The following is a 15,048-nucleotide window of genomic DNA, read 5'->3' on the forward strand; positions in this document are numbered from 1 at the left end:
CCTGTACTTGGATTCTGTTTGTGGATTACCCTGTTTGGATTTGGTTGCTGGCCCTTTATGGGATTTTACTTAATAAACACCTTTTGCATATGGATTCACACTTTCTCCGCTTTCATTAAAGCACACCCTGTTACAGAATATTCAGCCATAACCCGGATCCAGCGAAGGTTAGTAACTTCCCACCAGCAACATGAAACCTGTTTTTGCCCTGTTAGAACTCCGTCAGAACCACCGTCCGATTGAAGATTATGTGAATGATTTTTTGGACTTGAGTTACCAGGTACATTTTGATGACATTACTCTGAAGAACCTGTTCTATAATGCTTTGGACGAATGGCCGCGCTTGTGTATGCCACGTGATATGTCTGCCTGGTCCCTGGAGAGTTATATTGACTTTGCTTTGTTACTGTGTGGCTCACCATTTACTGTGGGTGTTGCGGATACACCTCCAGTGAATTTACACAACCCATCAAGCCATTTCATGCCGGTTCTGCCCAAACCTGAATATGTCATGCCTGATCATAAAATGGCCGCCACCATGCTTGCTCCCAAAATGGCCGCCATCCTGCCTGTCTCTGCACCTGCACCTGTCTCCAAGAAAACCACCACAATCCTGCCTGTCCCTAAAATGGCTGCCATCCCGCCTGTTCCCAAAATGGCCGCCATCCTACCTGTTTCCACACCTGTTTTCAAGAGAGCTACCATCATTCCTGCACCTGCATTTCAGAGAGCTATCATCACAACCACACCTGCACCAATGAGAGCTATTGTACACCCTACACCTGCCATCAAGATGGCCACCCTGCCGGAACCGACGACCACAGAGGTATGTTTCATTGACTCAATACTGCCTGAATTTGCCATAGCCCTGTGGTGCGTTTGGTCTGCCTTCTGCTCTGTTGTTCCCGAGGTTCCTCAAGGCCCTGCATCTGATTCATCCGACTCATCTGATCTGCCCGTCTCATCTGATCTGCCCGTCTCATCTGATCTGCCCGTCTCATCTGATCTGCCCGTCTCATCTGATCTGCCCGTCTCATCTGATCTGCCCGTCTCATCTGATCTGCCCGTCTCATCTGATCTGCCCGTCTCATCTGATCTGCCCGTCTCATCTGATCTGCCCGTCTCATCTGATCTGCCCGACTCATCTGATCTGCCCGACTCATCTGATCTGCTCGACTCATCTGATCTGCTCGACTCATCTGATCTGCTCGACTCATCTGATCTGCTCGACTCACCTGACCTGCCTGATTCACCTGATCTGCCTGATTCACCTAATCCGCCCGACTCCTCTGATTCTTCTGATTCATCTAATCCATCTGATTCATCTGATTCGTCTGTCCTGCCCGACTCATCTGATTCGTCTGTCCTGCCCGACTCATCTGATTCGTCTGTCCTGCCCGACTCATCTGATTCGTCTGTCCTGCCCGACTCATCTGATTCGTCTGTCCTGCCCGACTCATCTGATTCGTCTGTCCTGCCCGACTCATCTGATTCGTCTGTCCTGCCCGATTCACCTGTCTTGTCTGATTCATCTGGTCCACCACCTGGGACATCGCCACCCTGGGCTTTGGGAGCTTTCCCAAGTTTTTTTTGGGGGGGGGTAGTACCCGGACACAGGGAGGAGGCAGAGGACACCAAGGCGGAGGCCGAAGTGTGCTCGGACCCTTCCTCTCCCTGTGTTCCAGGTCTATTCCTGCCTCATGATCTAGCTCCATGTCTGCCCCATGACCCAGGTCCTAGCCTGCCCCATGACCCAGGTCCTTGCCTGCCCGTTGTCCCAGGTCCTTTCCTGCCCCATGACCCAGGTCCTTGCCTGCCCCATGACCCAGGTCCTAGCCTGCCCCATGACCCAGGTCCTAGCCTGCCCCATGACCCAGGTCCTAGCCTGCCCCATGACCCAGGTCCTAGCCTGCCCCATGACCCAGGCCCGCATCTGCCCCATGACCCAGGCCCGCATCTGCCCCATGACCCAGGCCCGCATCTGCCTCATGTTCCTGGACCATACTGGCCATATGACCCAGGACCTCTCCTGAACTGCCCTGCCTTCGCCAAGAGGTCCTGGCCCGCCCGCCCACCCTCTATTGGACTTTATTATGTGTATGTTGGGCTCCAGGAGTCGCCCTTTAGAGGGGGGGTTCTGTAATGGTTTTGTTCTGTGTTTACTTGTGTTCTGTGTATTTTTGTATTTTGGACTTTTATTTTGATACTCTGCTCTGTTCGGACTTTTATTTTGATATTCATCATGCCATGTTTCAGTTCACACTTCCTGTCTGTTTTGTATATAAGTCACTTCCTGTACACCAGTTCCTGGCTGAATATTATACATAGTAAGCCCAACCTGTTACCTGTCTGATTCTGATATCTGTTGATCTGTTAAACCTGTTACCTGTATCTGTTCCTGTTTTTTGACCATTGCCTGTATTTTGGATTCTGCCTGTTTTGCTGCCTGCCTTGAACCTTTGCCTGTACTTGGATTCTGTTTGTGGATTACCCTGTTTGGATTTGGTTGCTGGCCCTTTATGGGATTTTACTTAATAAACACCTTTTGCATATGGATTCACACTTTCTCCGCTTTCATTAAAGCACACCCTGTTACAGGAACAAAGCGTCCCTCAATAATAGATGATCAAAACTCCTGGCTAAGCATGTATGACAACTGATCTGACCAAATGTTTTTGAAGTCTTTGGATGCAGCCTTAAAATGTTCATTTTTAGAAGTTTTTAATCAAGTTAATAAAATCAAAAGGTTTTATCTGAACATTAGTTAGGTATATATGTGACAAAAAAAATTAAACATGGTTAAATGCTAAAACTAGTTATTCAGATAGAAAGAGCTCGAAAAAAAACTTTACAATGACACCAAGATATGTCTATGAGTTCAAGAATAACAAAATACTGGCCACTTGAAACTCGAAAATCATCACCTTATTTTGTCCCATTGTTATCTATTTTGCGGGTGGTAAAACAACTTTTGCGCGTCGTTCAATTTCACTGAAATTTCGTTCACTTGTACTTTAGCAATTAAATTAAATCTAAGTTACAATTTCAAGAATGTTTTTACTCCGCACGTCGCTTGAGGTAATCCGAAGTTTCGTCGAGAGCAACCGAATTGTCAGCCATGACAACCGAGATTGTCACGTACCTACGTTAGTTAATGCTATTAATAATAAACTAACATGAACCTTGTTATTACCTAACATTAAGAAAGATTATTAAAATGATAAAAAACTATTTGTTAGCTAATACATTTACTAATGTAACTTATTACACGGCTCTTTGGAATGCTTGATTCTGACTGGCCAGTCGTGACATTTGCAGGTTTGTTAGGCTTGTTCGACTTCATACGGCGCCGAAAGAACTGACAGGCGGATGACGTCAAAGTACCGCGAGAGCGATTCGAGAAATCATACGGAAAGTTTAATTTCAAATCGCTCTCGCAGTACTTTGACGTCATCCGCCTGTCATTTCTTTCGGAACCGCATTAAATCGAACGCATCTAATCCCAAATAACAACCGCTCAAAAAAACAACCTGGATATGTATTTTAAAAACATATGACATTATATTTACAAATTATTAAACCAAATAGTGTGTTCGTGACATTATTTGAACATCTTGAAATCTTGAGGTTTTGCATTCATTAAGTAAGGAATAATTGACGACGGGCCATTGAATTATAAGAAAATAATGCACACCAAGGTGGTAATGCGGCACGACGCGAAGCGGAGTGCCGTTACACCGCAGGTGTGCATTATTTTCAAATAATTCAAAGGACCGGAGTCAATTATTCCGCTTATACCACGGTTACTACAAACATTGCTCTGGTGCCTATTTTTAAGACATTTGAAAAGTTAGGTGTGCGGTTTACAGAAAAATAATCAACACCCATAGAACACTTCTCAGCCAATCAGAATGCAGCATTCAACAGACCCGTGGTATAAAAATTAATAAAATATCTCAAATTAATATATGATAATGTACAGGCAGCCGGTACCAAAATGAAAAAAAAATTATCTGGCCAAAATATGTTTTAAATATATTGTAAATACACTTTGTAGAAAGTAAAGCTTAAATTTTTTTTTTAAATTTGAAAAAAAAAATAGTTTTAACCATTATATATTATTTTAAAAATGTATTTCAGGGACAACAAATGCATTTTTAATTTTACAAGCCATATAGCAAAAAATATATTTTCCTGGCCAAAGTATAAAAGTATGTATAAAATTATATGTATATTGCAGTTGAAAATATATTTAATTGTATTCTTTTCAAACATGTTGGGTTTGTAACATACAAAGTTTTTCTTCGAAAGCAACGTGAAAATAAATGCTTTTAAAATAGTTTTTTAAAATATACATAAATTTGCCAAAAAATATATTGGTGAAAAACACTTTTTTTGTAAACATATTAAAATATATTTCAGCATATATATATATATTTGTATATTTTAAAATATGTTATATAATAATTATATATATATTATATATAAGCTACAGGGCTTATTTCTGGCATAACAACCTGCTCCCTATACATTATCCCGCTTATTACATTGCTATTTTCCCATTTCTTTTTTGTCTTTTCTTTACCAGACAACCTTAATGTAACATGTTACCCTTCAGAAATGAAAGAAATCAAGAGAGACAGACCATGTACGTGAAAAATTTACTGAGAAGACTGTAGTGTGAAGTTACAAAGCATAATAATTATTAGTGTTCTCATACATAATCAATTCTCTACAAAAATATATTCTAGAACCCCCCAAAGAAAACGCTAAAAAGCATTTCAGGAGACAGTACCAAAATATTTCCTTGAATCAGAAAATACAGCCCTCCAAAAATGAACCCACAGTTAAAACGAGATAAGATTTTCATATACACATATATTAAAACATTTGACTACAATATTTTAAAATTACATTCCTAAATTACATAATTCGTAATTGCCATAACATTTTAAAAAAGAAATTCAAATCCTAGCCCCTCAGAAAACTGTACACCCCAGAAACTACAGCATGTTTACTACACAGTAGTGTCAAAAAATAAGTACCTATATCAACATTTATCTAACCACTCTCTCATTCTCATTGGTGTGGACGGGTGAAAAGGCAACACTACTTTTTGTGGGATGTTTCATACGCGCAAGCAACTTTATCCTCGTATATCTACTATGCAAGTGCCTTCTCATCCCAACCTAATCGTCAACATCAGCCACTGGCATTTTTTGCACATATTATATTTGCAGACTCGCTGGTCCTCGATCTGGTAAAAAAGTAAAATCATGCATTTAAAATTAAGTTAAAAAGTAAAAAAATCCTAAACTGCCAGTCTTGTCCAAATGCTGCAGCTTTTGCCTGATGCGCTGAAGCGTGCAAAGTGGAAGCTGGTGGCCAGTCAGCATGTAATGTAATGAGTGGAGATACAGTGATCGGTCTTGACAGGCACTGCTGGTGGTGGTGATGGTCCTTCACTCTAGTTTGTCCCCCTGGGTGTGGAAGCTCTGAGTGAAAGGTTCCTCTGTCCAGGGCAAGGCTTTCTCATGGTTCAGTAGTGGTGCTAGCAGTAGTGTTCAGTTCGTAAGCAAATCTGGAATGCAGAACGAATCCAGAATTGTTCAGGCACTGGGATTAAAAGGCTCAGTCTGTGAAAAGATAAGACAGAGGTTGCTTTTAGGCACCAGATTATGTTATAGTTAAAGGGACACTCCACTTTTTTTGAAAATATGCTAATTTTCCAGCTCCCCTAGAGTGAAACATTTGATCTGTACCGTTTTGAAATCCACCCAGCGGATCTCCCGGTCTGGCGGCACCACCTCCAGCAATGCTCAGCACAATCCATCGAATCCGATTAGACCATTAGCATTGCGTCCAAAAATGACCGAAGAGTTTCGACATTTTTCCCATTCAAAACTCGACTCCTCCGTAGTTACATCGTGCACCAAGAAAATTAAAAGTTGTGATTTTCCAGGCAGATATGTCTAGGAACTATACTCTCATTCTGGCGTAATAATCAAGGACTTTGCTGCCGCAACACGGCTGCAGCAGGCGCAATGCTACCACACAGTGCCGGAAAATAGTGCACTGCTATTGAAAGTAACCAAGGGGACTATTTTTGGGCGCTGTGCAATATCATTGCGCCTGCTGCAGCTATGATACGGCCGTAAAGTCCTTGATTATTATGCTCCTAGCCATATCAGGCAAGAAAATCACAACTTTTAATCTTCCGACAGTTTTAGTACACAATGTAACTACAGAAGGGTCAAGTTTCAAATGGGAAAAATATCGAAACTCCCCGGCCATTTTTCAGCGCAATGCCAATGGTCCTATCAGATTCAATTAATTATGCCAAGCTATGCCAAAAGTGGTACCGCCAAACCCGGAGATCAGCCGAATGGATTCCAAAACGGCAAAAATTAAATGTTTAACTCTAGGGGAGTTATCTTATCAATTAAGAGAAAACATTTGCATAAAAAACGTGTTCCTGATGGATTTTTATGTTAATCTGCAATACCACGATTATCCACTAGACTTACCAATTTATGAAAAAACTGAAGCCAAAACGTTAATTACTAATTTTAAACTCTGTGTATGTTTTGATAATCTGATCTCAAATACAATTTCTTTACAAATATGCAATTATTTCAACTTTTTGCAAAAAAAAAATATTTTTAAAGAAAAATACCCATATTTAAGAGTTTATAAGCAGTGAAAAAAAATAGATAAGATAAAACTTTCCCGTTTTGTATGTTTATTGTTTGTTTGAAAGCAGAGGGTCTGTTTTTTCATTTGATATATTTGTTTATACATTTTTAGAAGAACATTTCCTGCAAGGCATTTTGTGAAAATCACAAAAAATGCTGGAAACGTAAAAAAAATGGCTGGCGGGGAATGAGTTAAAGGGATAGTTCACCAATGTCTTTCAGAACCAAACTGTGATTAAAAAATATGGGTCACCTCTTCTTTAAGCTTCAAAAGGACCCCCCAAAAAAGTATAAAACAAATAATTATACTCGACTCTTGTCGTATATTTTAAGTGTTTGGGTGGCACACAAAAGGGTTTGGAAACAAAACCTAAATAACTAAAATATAATCAATTATTTCATGAAAATCTTGACCTGTACATCTCTTTCAGTGCACATACTCAGTGTCTGAACTACTATTTAGGCAGTTTTACAATGTTTACTTTTATATAATGTGTAACTGGAACAGTAGCAATATCCACAACAATAAAGTAGAGGAGTACATGTCTTCAGGACACTGAAAATATATGACACCATATATTTTATGACATATAAAGGGATAGTTCACCCAAAAATTCTGTCATCATTTACTCACCCCCATGTTGCCACAAACCTATATAAATGTTTTTTTTCTGATAAACACAAAAGAAGATACCTCTAGAAATGTTTGTAACCAAACCGTTTGTGGTCCCCATTCACTTCCACAGTAGGAAAAAAGAATACGTTGATTGTTTGGTTACAAACATTTCCCAAAACATCCTCCCCTGTGTTCATCAAAACAACGAAATTCATACAGGTTTGCAACAACATGAAAGTGAGCAAATGATGACAGAATTAGCAATTTGGGTTGGAACAAATAAAGAAAGACATGAGGATGCGTAAATAATTATGGCGTTTTCGTTTTTGGGTGAACTATCCCTTTAAAAATGTGATTATGTAGTAATGCAAGGTATTGTATTGTATGCTAATGCTAATTATACATAACTTTAAAATACTGTAATGCATTACAATACTGTATTCCTCAGAATACATACCAAGATACTTATTTTAAAAGTTACTTTACACTACACTACATAATGACTTGCCTCCATTGCTCAACATGTTGCCCGCTTTTGGCTTAGTCCTCATATTGTTCTCTAGGAAGGTCCTTTAAAAAAACAAAAAACACCAGATTAATAAAACTGGACAATTTGTTAATATTAATTAATAATTAACACGATGTGATCCAAATTAAAATCAAACCACTCACGTCTGATCTCCTTCTAGAGACTTCTGGATCTCCTGTAGCACACCTGAATTAGAAACATCATTCGAACACTCTGTCAAACCACTAAATGACTTCAAACCAAAAACATATCTTATTGCTAACAAGCTATACGAAAACTACAATACAGCCTTCGCTTAATTGACTATACTCGAAAAATAGCAACATATGACAATATTATCGTGCAGGCAAATGAAAGAGTTATTATCATGCACACACGACTGCACAGGCCATCTTTTTTTAACACAAACGGCACATTAAGATTGTTACTTTAAGCCATATTATGCACATCTTAAACACAGCAAGCACGTGACACAGTAACAAACTGAAAATCTGCTCTGAGCCGCTGGATTCAATGACTTTCATTAAACTCCTGAATTATTTCTGAATATCCGGTTTGGTTTCACTAACTGCTTGTGTACTCACTCTCATCGTTGAGCAAAGCATGCTCCATTACTTGTGTAGCAGAGTTCTCTGGAACACACAAGCACATTGATCAGTCGAGTGAAACATGCAAATGCTTTAAAGTGAACTTTAAAACACAATCTGGAATTGACGCAACGGTGAAAAAATACACGCAAATATACCTATTATTTAATACCATATACTATAAAGCATCCTTTAAGAGCACATGACAGGTCCTTCCAAAGACACCATTGAATTCCATAATATGAAAAATAAATAAAACTATGGAACTGAAAGGTGCCCCAGATCAGATTTTTTTTTTAAATATCATCATTTGTGTTCAGCTGAACAAATAAATGTATACACGTTTGAAACAAATTGAGGGTAAGTAAATGATGATAGAATTTAAATGCTCCCTTTAAAGCTTTTGAAAAGCAGTACAGAAATACAGTACATATCCAAAACCATTCATTATTATCTACCAAGTTGACTTGAGCCATCTTTGATGTAACCACACCTCACAACATGACTCTTGTTACCCAACAGGTCGCACGCACAAAAGTTGAATTATGGCACTGTTGCATCAATTACAGATTGTGTTTTTGTGTGTACACTGAGCTTGTTTCTAATGAATGACATGGTGAGGCATTCAAAGAAACTGCATTCACTGAGAACATGCATATTTTAGTATTCGTTGTTTAGCTTGCACACATCACACAGACGCTTGGAAAAAGCACATCGAGTCTCACCATATCCTTCACTGTCGGTTCTGAAGTTCCTGCAAAGACAACAAACAAAATCTCAATCCTTTACATCTGGAAACACAGTTTGTTATAAAGTCTAAATGAAGAGTTTGGTTCCAAAATGCGATAAACGCCATTACCACTAAAATCAGTATTGTATCTGGTCAGTATTAAAAAGTAAAGTCTTCATTTTATGCAAAATCCAATATCCACCATGTTATTTTGTCATCTTTTCTCCCTTTTATCCCAGATCCATATCTCTGCAGAATGCAATAAATCCGCTCAACAAATCACAGCGCACCATTCCACGCAACAACAATGGCGGCGCATTGAATACACACAAAATCCTAGTTTTCCTCATCTACTTTGTTCTTCGTGATCAACAAACAAACAAAAACAAAAAAATACTTTTGATGGCATTGATAAACCTGTGGTGTTTTTCTGTGGCGGGGAAGAAACGTAAGCCATCAAAATCTAATAATTTACGTGAGAGGCACTCGGGCGACGAAAAAATACAGTCTGTTGCTTATTCTCACACGACTGCATCAAGCTTCTGTCATGCTAACACACTGACCCAAGGGAATCTTATGAAAAACTTTGCATTATTTTACGTTAAGTCAACGAAAATCGAGCAGGACCAAAACATTTTACAGCTGATCGCTGTCAAAAAAGTTCAGTGTCGGCGTCCCAAGGATGACAGCAGCAATATAGTGTTCTTAATATGACAAAGTAAGTGTTTTGATTAATGCAATTAATGTTTATTTATTTAATCAGTGTATACCACTAGTCAACTGAATGAATATAACATGGCAAAGATCAATGCACATTTATATATTGAATCAATAGATTTATAGCATTTTGAAAAAAAACTTGTCATGGATTTATTGCATTTTGCTGAATTTGTTTTTATTAATAAATCTTTAGAAATCAAATAATGGATTTCAATTTTTAATGTTTTTATAACCTAAAGATGCTATGTGAAAGTTTGTAACAGAAAATAGTGGTTTTCATCTTGTCACTTTCTTGGTATAGAAACATATTTTTTACCCAAATTAGTCAAAATGGATTTATTGCGTTTTGGAACCAAACTTTTCAAATATAGTCCTACAAAAACCAAAGAATAGCTAACCCAAAAATTTAAATTCTGTCATAATTTGGTAGCCATGATGGTAGCGACACAAGTGATGGAAATCAATGTGTGCCATCAACTATCAAAATATCTTCATTGTGTTTAATAGAAAGTTTAGTACAACATGAGGGCGAGTAAATGATGACAGAATTTTTATTTTTGGGTGAACTTTCAGCTACACAAACCTGTGATCTGTGGCTCTGTCTGGTTGGTCTCTATGAACAGGACTAGATGGGTTCTTGGATCTCGTCTGAAGAGGAGCCTCAACCAAACAGCGTGGTTCCACCACCCAACGGGTGGAGAGAGAAAACCTTTCAAACTCTGATGGGGACATCAGGTAGAAACCTGAACAAAATACAACATTTTCATGGTTAAACATTTTTGAAAGTACATCCTTTTTGCAGTTCCGCAGTTGCTGCTGAGACAGGAGATACAGATTTCAGTGTTGCACTTCCTTCTTTCAATGATGTAAAAATCATCATTTTGCATCATTGAAAGCAGGAAGTCCAATATCTTTGTTGAGGGGGTGAGACTACAAACACCCCTTTTCTCGGTCAAATAGGCACCAAATTTGAAATGTATGTTACACTTCGACTACAAATATGACGCACTTTAAATAAAAATGAATGTTTCTACGGGTGAAATGCTCCTTTAAGATAAAACATCAAAAATCTCCTACCTTGGCCATATTTGGTGAAGACACACGAGGCAATTCCACTGACATCTTCCCTTCGTATGCAGGGGTAGTGCACCAGCATTTTGATGGAGGGCAGAGAGAGGACGTGCAGCTCGCCTTGATTTGTCAGAACCACCAAGCTGCTCTCCAAATGTTCATCGGTCCGGCTACCGAACCAGGCCACGCCCACACGTCGCACCCGGGAACCGTCTACAGCTGTGAGCTTCAGCTTTGACTTACTGCTCACTTTGGGCAGAGTAAACAGCTGTGTACACACAAACGCACATAGTAAGACCAAATCTCTAATGGGAAACAAGTGCAAAGAAAAGTCGGGTCAATCTTTACCTTAAACTGTTCCTCTGAGATCACCAACAGATGATGAGAGCCGTGCATTTCAGGACGGCGTGCCAAGTCGTGGGCCTCTTCCAGGGGTTCAGGCAGAGGAGTCCCCTTCCCATCCAGGACCACCAGACTGACTACTGGAGCACGATGCATCAGCTGGATCTCTTTAGCTGGTTTGGGAAAGCAAAACATTTATTTAAAATATGTTATATTGATAGATGTGTAAAAAATTATATGGGTTGCTACTAAGGATGCACCAATGTCCTGACACTGATATTTGTTTAGATAGAATAACATCTGCCAATAGTTTCGCTTTTTACTCGTTCCGAAGTATTAAAGGGATAGTTCACCCAAAAATGTAGTTCCAAACTCATAAGACCTCCGTTCATCTTCGGAAACACAGTTTAAGATATTTTATATTTAGTCCGAGAGCTTGCTGACCCTTCATTGAAAATCTAGTAATGGTATACTGTCCATGTCCAGAAAGGTAATAAAATCATCATCAAAGTAGTCCATGACGCGGCTGACGTGTTATCTGGTGCGCCTCATTTACAGTCTGAGGGAGACGCATGCTGTAGGTTTAAAAAAAACTTTGCAAACATGTCTGAGGATAACACGTCAGCCGCGTCACTGCAGTCATGTGACTTTAGTCTCGCGCATGTGCTTCACAATAAACGCGGAAGAGAAGACAATGCTGAATAAAGTTGTAATTTCTGTTATTTTTGGACCAAAATGTTTTTTCAATGCTTCAACACATTCTAACTGACCCACTGATGTCACATGGACTACTTTGATGATGTTTTTATTACCTTTCTGGACAAGGACAGTATACCGTTACTAGATTTTCAATGAAGGGTCAGAAAGCTCTTGGACTACATATAAAACATCTTAAACTGTATTCTGAAGATGAACGGAGGTCTTAGGAGTTTTGAACGACATGAGGGTCAGTCATTAATGACATTATTTTCATTTTTGGGTGAATTATCGCTATAAGTTGTGAAACCCTAGACCAGTGGTTATCAATCTTTTTTAGCGTGCAGCCCCCCTTGTGTACGATGTATCCTTTCCTGGACCCCCAAGTAAAATTTATGACATAAAACTAAAAAATTTTATTAAAAAAAAATCAATTATGCAATGTAGTGTTGTTTGTTAGTAGCCTTATTTTTCTGAGGTTTAAATACACAGAATTTATCATAAATTAATGTATTTTATAAAATGTCATTAATCTCAGGGCCCAAAGTTTGAGAAACACTGACCCCCTTTGAATGCCAGGATATAATCTACCCTGATCATCAGCCCATGTCATATATATATAATTTGTATTATTATTTTTAGCTGCATGAGCCACAACATGATCCTCCATCCTCCGTTCAACCGAGGGAATACGGAGAACGTACGCAAAGACGGCTCCACCATTGGTCCCTGCCCACAGCGAGGGCGTACTGTTAGAACCTGCGAAAGAGCAAATTAAGAAAATGGTCTTCAGCTAGCTACAAACTGAAAATTGTATTAAAAAAGGATTAAAGTAATCCTTACGATAAACCTAATTTCTAACATGCTCGACTATAAACACTCACTATCGCTGACGAACGTGTCTGCGAAGTACAGCGTCCTGACAAGACCCGTGAAGGAGTCGTCCGACGAACGGGCTTCGATCTTTCTTTGTACGGGAGCCAGCTCCATTTCCTGCAGCGCTTCGGCCTCCAGCTTTGCATTGATCTCCTGAAGCTACAGAAACATTGACAACATTCAAAATCAAGCCATTGCGGTGTCAACAAAATTAAAGCATGTAATGCTAATCAGATCTACAAAGGATATACTTAAATCTGATAAACTACTTAAGCACTGGAAAAAAGTATAAGAAGATGCACACCTTGGCCGCGTTGGTGGTGTGATGTTTGCGCATTGAGACCCGGCTGCGCCGTATTCTGCGGAAGGACTGGCGCAGGGATTTTTTGATGGACTTGACGCGAGACAACGGACCCTCCAAGGCCATCTGATCGCTGGGGTTCAGGGTGCATCTGAAAACAGACACCCGACAACGAAATATTTTTTGTTACAACTACAAGACATTACAGATTGTTGTCTGCACAACCCATAAAAGCAAAATGTTGTTTCAAATGTAATTCCCTTACTTGACCATAACGTTGCTCCTCTGTTGGTAGTCATAGAGACCAAAGCCATGGCTAGTACCGAACGCCACCAGTTTCCACTCCGAGTGGAGAGCGATTGCCGTGACCACCGCGGGCGGCTGGCACTGCACCAAGGCGAAAGGCTGGAAGCCTGGAGGAAACAACACCGGCTCCTCCCGCACGTCTAGACGTGCCTGACCCTTCCACCGGAAACCCTCCTGACCCTGCAGCAGGTCCACCACAGTCGCTTCAACCATCTGCTCGGCGGCCTCGTCGTTCAGCTCCAGAATCAGAATCTGAGAAGACAGACAGATAAATATTACAATTCATTCACATCTTCTGACCAATAAGGTTGGACACATCTTGACTTTTCCAGTCATTCCTGATTTCCAGAAATTAAAAACACTTATGAGTAACTTTCAGACAATCCAATAATTTACAGCCATTCAAAAATGTACACTGCAAAAAATGATTCAAGAAAAAAAATTCTTAGATAGTTTTACTGAAAACAAGACAAAAATACTAAAAAGTCTTAAGTTAGGATGCTTTTTCTTGATTAGCAAAACGACCCAAGAAAATAAGTTTAGTTTTTGGACAGAAAGCATCAAGTTTGTGTGAATTTGTGCATTAAACAAGCAAAAAATCTGCCAATGGGGTAAGCAAATTTTTCTTGAATTTAGTGTTTAAGAAAAAAGAAAAGATTTTTTGCTTACCCCATTGGCAGCTTTTTTTGCTTGTTTTATGCACAAAATCAATTAAATTTCATATTTTTGGTCTAAAAACTTATTTTCTTGGGTCGTTTTGCTTATCAAGAAAAAGCATCTTAATTTAAGATTTTTTTTTATATTTTTACTGAAAACAAGACAAAAATACTTTTTCTTGAAAATCATTTTTTGCAGATTACCCATGCACATTAGGGTGGTCCTCATTTTTATTTTTAAATTTTAGAAGTTCATGCTCTCACCCCAGCAATGTGTTTGAATAAATTAAATAAAACCATTTTTTTTCAATATTAATTAATATTTAGAGATTGCTCAAGACCTTTGAAGTTTAACACATTTGCGTATTATGTCAGACTTTGTGCTAGCATGTATAATTGTTTAATACAGCAATGGACTTATTTGACCATGCTCTATGCAATTAAAACTCCTGTTTTAAGACAATGGCTGAGCAACACAAAGCAAGTCAGCTACATGGTTACTCGGATCAGAAGAGACTGAAATAACTGGAACAAAGTTACCCTCCAAGAAGAAAGCTTTGTGTGTGTTGTGATGGTTCAGTTTTTGCAAAAATATGTGATTTCGGAAATATTCAAAGGCTTTGAACAATCTCTAGATATTGTAGGAACAATTGGAAATTTTGCACAGTGTGTTTTTATTGATATCCTAACACATTTAGGGGGAGAGAGTTGAACATTTAAAAAATAATAATAATAAATGACCCATGATAAGGACCACCCTAATGCACATCATAGAAACTAGTGTTAGTGTTCTTGTTGGTGTTAGCATTAGCAATGCTATGGTCATGGGTTTGATCAAGGGAACAAATAATTATCAAAAAACATTTTTAGAATGCGCTGTAAGTGATAAAAGAGTCGGCCAAATCCATAAATCTTAATGTAAG

The 15,048-nt window shown here is 38.9% G+C and overlaps 1 protein-coding gene across 4 annotated transcripts in view; it reads right to left on the reverse strand.

Annotated features, from left to right (window-relative positions):
- Positions 1–4,644: 4,644 nt before the first annotated feature.
- Positions 4,645–15,048, reverse strand: part of llgl2 (LLGL scribble cell polarity complex component 2) — a 36,155-nt gene continuing 25,751 nt past the window's right edge. Inside the window, exons 15-26 of one of the 4 annotated variants that reach the window (XM_073867077.1) lie at positions 13,429–13,721; positions 13,167–13,314; positions 12,871–13,021; positions 12,624–12,745; positions 11,297–11,458; positions 10,955–11,216; positions 10,461–10,620; positions 9,153–9,181; positions 8,425–8,472; positions 7,984–8,026; positions 7,820–7,881; positions 4,645–5,581 (exon numbers count right to left, since the gene is read on the reverse strand). In XM_073867077.1, coding sequence (XP_073723178.1) covers positions 5,565–5,581; positions 7,820–7,881; positions 7,984–8,026; positions 8,425–8,472; positions 9,153–9,181; positions 10,461–10,620; positions 10,955–11,216; positions 11,297–11,458; positions 12,624–12,745; positions 12,871–13,021; positions 13,167–13,314; positions 13,429–13,721 — 1,497 coding nt within the window. In that variant the 3' untranslated portion in view covers positions 4,645–5,564. Of the gene's footprint in view, positions 5,637–7,819; positions 7,882–7,983; positions 8,027–8,424; positions 8,473–9,152; positions 9,182–10,460; positions 10,621–10,954; positions 11,217–11,296; positions 11,459–12,623; positions 12,746–12,870; positions 13,022–13,166; positions 13,315–13,428; positions 13,722–15,048 lie in introns of all 4 variants that reach the window. The other 3 variants (XM_073867078.1, XM_073867079.1, XM_073867080.1) reach the window with 3 other exon arrangements.

Source organism: Misgurnus anguillicaudatus, chromosome 4 (assembly GCF_027580225.2).
Source record: "Misgurnus anguillicaudatus chromosome 4, ASM2758022v2, whole genome shotgun sequence".
In the NCBI taxonomy this organism is placed as follows: Eukaryota; Metazoa; Chordata; class Actinopteri; order Cypriniformes; family Cobitidae; genus Misgurnus; species Misgurnus anguillicaudatus.